This window comes from Pelophylax lessonae (genome assembly GCF_965119305.1).
Source record: "Pelophylax lessonae genome assembly, chromosome: 2".
Classification (NCBI taxonomy): domain Eukaryota; kingdom Metazoa; phylum Chordata; class Amphibia; order Anura; family Ranidae; genus Pelophylax; species Pelophylax lessonae.
The window spans coordinates 646122480-646127101 of NC_138769.1; the positions used below are offsets into that span (position 1 = coordinate 646122480).

General features: G+C 39.6%; 1 protein-coding gene across 1 annotated transcript in view; it reads right to left on the reverse strand.

The window, feature by feature from the left end:
* Positions 1-1606, reverse strand: part of SMAD9 (SMAD family member 9) — a 35502-nt gene extending 33896 nt beyond the window's left edge. The window contains exon 1 of the mRNA XM_082245989.1: positions 1079-1606. Within this exon, the coding sequence (XP_082102115.1) occupies positions 1079-1490 (412 nt within the window). The 5' untranslated portion in view covers positions 1491-1606. The remainder of the gene's footprint in view (positions 1-1078) is intronic.
* Between the last annotated feature and the right edge of the window lie 3016 nt (positions 1607-4622).

Here is a 4622-nt window from a genome sequence, read left to right on the forward strand (position 1 = left end):
AAAAAAAACGCCTGATGCCAAAAACAGCAGCTGTAAAAACGTCCAGTGGGGATACACTTTTAAAGCATCCTAATCTGTGTGCAATTTTAAAGCATGACATGTTAGGTATTTATTTAATCGGCATAACATCATCTTTTATATTTTACCAATTTGGTATTATATTAGGTTTTTGTGCATTAAAATTCACTAAAGTGTATTTAAAAAAAATTAACTGAAAAACCACTGTGCAAATACCATCTTTTATATTTTACAAAAAAAAAAATTTCATAATTATATTTTTTATTATTTTGCACTAAAATTCATTATAATACAGTATATATATTTTTTTAATTATATTTCAAAAACCACTGTGATAACACAGCGTGACATAAAAAATTGCAGCACCTACCATTTTATTTTCTAATGCCTTCTGCTTAAAACAATATATAACGTTTGGAGGTTCTAAGTAATTTTCTAGCAAAAAAAAGTAGATTTTACAAATATGTGAGAAGTGTCAGAATTGGTCCGATGTTGGTGTAGTTAATTTTGAATTAATTTATATTTTTCTCCAGATTTACATGCAGACCAATCTGTCCAGCAAAACTGACAGTTGCAGGGTCGGGACATCTAGAAATAATAGGACTAATGGGTAAGGGTTGTAAGGACCCCTCTGGCAGTGTTTTATGTATCATCCCAACCCGTCACTGTCACTGTCACCTACATGTTGTGGATAGCGTGGCCATTTAAATGTAATAAATATCTAAATAAAGGCATGTGTAATACAAAAGCAAATCATATACTTGTAAAATCAATAAATTAATACCCGCGCTGTGATGTATAAATAGTGAGGATAAGAAATTAAATATTAAAACCCGAAGCTGCTGCTCACTGGGTAAAATATCAGAAAAAGCTAAAATTCATATAAGGCAGCGCTAACAGGTAAAAACCTATGTATATAGTGCTAAAATCATATACTGAATATTATCATCACTGGTATGATCTGAACACGGTTTGAATACAATGTTTTATCATATTAGTTCTTTAAGAGAAAAGTTGTTAAAACCTAGCTGTGGAAGAAGGCTGATTAAGGAATAGTTACCTGGAGTTTCTACCCGACGGTAATGATAAGGATTGATGCACACATCTTTCTGCTTTGATCCAAATGGGAACTCGCAGCATTCAAGTGGTTTTAACTCATGATGTGACTGCAGATCTGGCCACCTCCAGACCCTACAATAGATGACATGTGGCAGACCCTTACGATGTGACACTTGTAGCCTCCCATCTAGTGACCTTGGGATGGTGACACATTTACTGGGCTGTCCCGGTGTACTAAGTGCCCTCTCCAACTCCTCCATGGCACCCTTCTTTTTCTTCAGCTTCTTCACCAGAGAATCCACAGCCTTCTCCGCCCATTTTTCCTCTTCGTCTCCTTGCTTCCAGCCTAGCAGCCGTTTTACTGCCGGGCTTGTGAAGGAGAACAAGGAACTGATAGGAGTGCTGGAGTGCATAAGACTTGTCGGGGTCACCTGGTAGCCTTCCGAAAAGACAGGTGGCTTATTCTTCAGATTTTTCTTTTTGAAATTCCTCTTTCAAACCCAGTTGTTCAACATCAGATAAAAGTATTCTGATAAAGAAACAATAGTTGCAGTTAGAGTTTTGTAAAAACAAGTTCATTCTTTTGACTTCAAATATTAAAGCAAAATTTTCTTATATTTCTTAAATAGCTTGCCTAATCATTTCTAAAATAAAAAGAAGCTCTCGCTACAAAATTCACTTTTTCTCTTCTGTCCTCTGCAAAATCTCCATTCCAGCTGCCAGTCTTCTTCCTGGTTAAATAAAAGCCACTGTCCTTCAACCCACTTCGTGTAAAATCAGGCTGTCGTGGGCACAACCCCTGGGAGTACCAACATATTAACCTGGACTCACAGTATATTATGGCAGCCTTGAGGACTGCTCACTGCTACCCCAGGTAGAAGACTCATAGGGTGTTGCTTGACTGGCCAGCCAACCCAAGCAAAAGAGATTTTTTTTTTTTTTTAGAAAACAGCTGTGGGGGATGGGAGATTTTATACCAACAGATAAATAATGTAATTACACCCAAAATGTACTTCTCTATTTTAGAGTGAGTGGGCAATGTTCAGTCTCCCACTGGTTTTCCAATGCCATCATCCACCCCACATGGACATGCCAACCTCAAAGTACAGCTGTCACCTATGTGTGAGTCTTTAAGAAAATCCCTATGAAAAATGTAAAAGGTAGCATTTCTATACCCTGCTCTATGTTGTGAATTCTCCACAGGCATATTAGAAGAACTCCAGTACCAACAATAACTCTTCCTTCATCCAGCTTTTAGCTGATCACTGTAATGACTCATTTGATACTTGAACCATACTCACTTTATCCAAAAGTAGGAAATCTTTTTAGGTAGGGTTTGCTTTAAAGTAGTTGCATGCAACAAATAGGTTTAAAGCAACACAGTGTCTTCTACCTTTACTCTATGGCAGGTCCCTGCAATAGAAGAAGTGTTATTCCCACCTATCTGTAGGCCTGTGTCTCCTACCTTTCCACCATTCCAGTGCTGCAGCATCCAATACACTTTTCAGCATTCAAATCCCAGGGATTTAGGGAACTTGGTGGAGGAAGCACAGCCTATGGTAAGTACACAGTTATGCTGGACATTCTCAATGCTGAATAGTTTGATGGAGGCTTCAGCTCTGGGATGGGGAAAAGGTAGGAGGTATAGAGAGAAATAGCCGCACTCCAACTTGAAGGTGAAAAATATAAAATCTGTTTTATTCGTATCCAAAAGATAAAATCAATTCAAAGTGTATCCATAATATAGTCAGAGACAAGAGATGAACGCATAGTAGTTGACGCGTTTGACGGATAAACGTCCGCTTAGTCGTAACCATGCACATACATGAAGAGATATTGCTTAAATAGTGGCTAACACTACCTGAGCTCATCCTTGATCATCGTTAATTGAGCACACAGCTGCAAGTCATCCACACCCAGTTCACAAATGGAAACAGCCCAGCAAAATTTCATGTATGGAGACACCACCCACAGCAAGGCAATTGCAATGGGTATGAAAAATAGAAGACAGAATAAAAGAAATAAAAAGCAATAATAACAAAGATAATGTAGAAAAAGAAAAAAGAAAAAAAAAATGTAGAGCAAAATAAGAAATAGGGAGCCATATCCGTAAAATGCATGTGAGTTGCTGTGATGATCTCTCCTAGTACAAACTATAAAACCTCTTTAAAGGAAAAAGAAAGAGAGAGAGAAATCCCTTGATTTAGATAATATAAAATACATACATGCACCGCCGAAATGGCAATAAAGGAAAACCTGCATCTAGGTCTCATGTAGTGGTGGGATTACCTTATCACTGGAGCGGTTCTTTTGCCCTTTCTGCTGAAAAGGTAGGAGGCACAGGCCTACAGAGAGGTGGGCATAACACTTCTTTTATTGCAGGGACCTGTCATTTATATTTTTGGAGGCAGACAGGGGTGCTCACCCCCTTCTGAAAATGCTAGATCACTTGCTTTCTGAGTCCATGGCCCTGGAAAAAGCATGCAGCAAGTCTAGTTCAAGGTATGAAGGTCCAATGATAAATGTCTTTGATATAACATTTTAGAACCTCACTCCTCTGCCAGGCATGCTTAACAGCGTATGTCTCTTTATATTCTCATGTTTTATGAGACACTTTATGACTTTTGATAGTTACAAAGGGTATTATGTGAAAAAAATGCACCTGTCATGAGAAAATGAAGGTACAGGAGTACCAACTGCTGATTTACTTATAAATATGCAAACTGCTGGGGTAGCACTTCTTTCATGCAACACTGGGGCCCTCGGTTCAATTCCTGGCTAGGATGCTACCTGCATGGAGTCTGCATGTTCTCCATGTGTTTGTGTTGATTTCCTCCCACAATCCAAAGATAGTAGGTTAATTGACCCATGTCTAAAACTGGCCCTAGTATATGAATGCATGTGGGATTGGGAATTGTAAGATCCCTAAGGGCAGGGATTGAAGTATAAAATGCTGTGTTTATTGCTGGTGCACTTATGAATGTCTGTTATAATTAGCTTTTGACTAATTGACCCAAAAAGCATGCAGACCAGGAGTTCAGAGTTCACTAGCAGCCTACCAGTTCTGGGTTAGTGACCTGTAAAGAACTACAGCCTGAGACAGCAAGGATACTAGCAATTTCAGTTGTATCTCACTCACGACAGGGACCGTTTACAATATTTTTATATCCACAACTCTCATTTATTTATGGTTTGCATAATGGATTTTACAGTAAGAGCCGGTTCACACTGGGGCGACTTGTCAGGTGACTTGGTCGCCTGACAAGTCGCCGTGGGTGGCCTGCCATAGATTAGCACAGGACCCGTTCTAATAGGAGCGACACAAGGACTTAGAAAAAGGGTCCTGTACTACTTTGGGGCGACCTGACAAGTCGCCGTGGGTCGCCTGCCATAGATTAGCACAGGACCCGTTCTAATAGGAGCGACACAAGGACTTAGAAAAAGGGTCCTGTACTACTTTGGGGCGACCTGGAGCGACCTGCATTGACTTCAATGATGACTTCACAGGTCGCCCCGGCAAGTCGGATCGCCTCAGTGTGAACCGG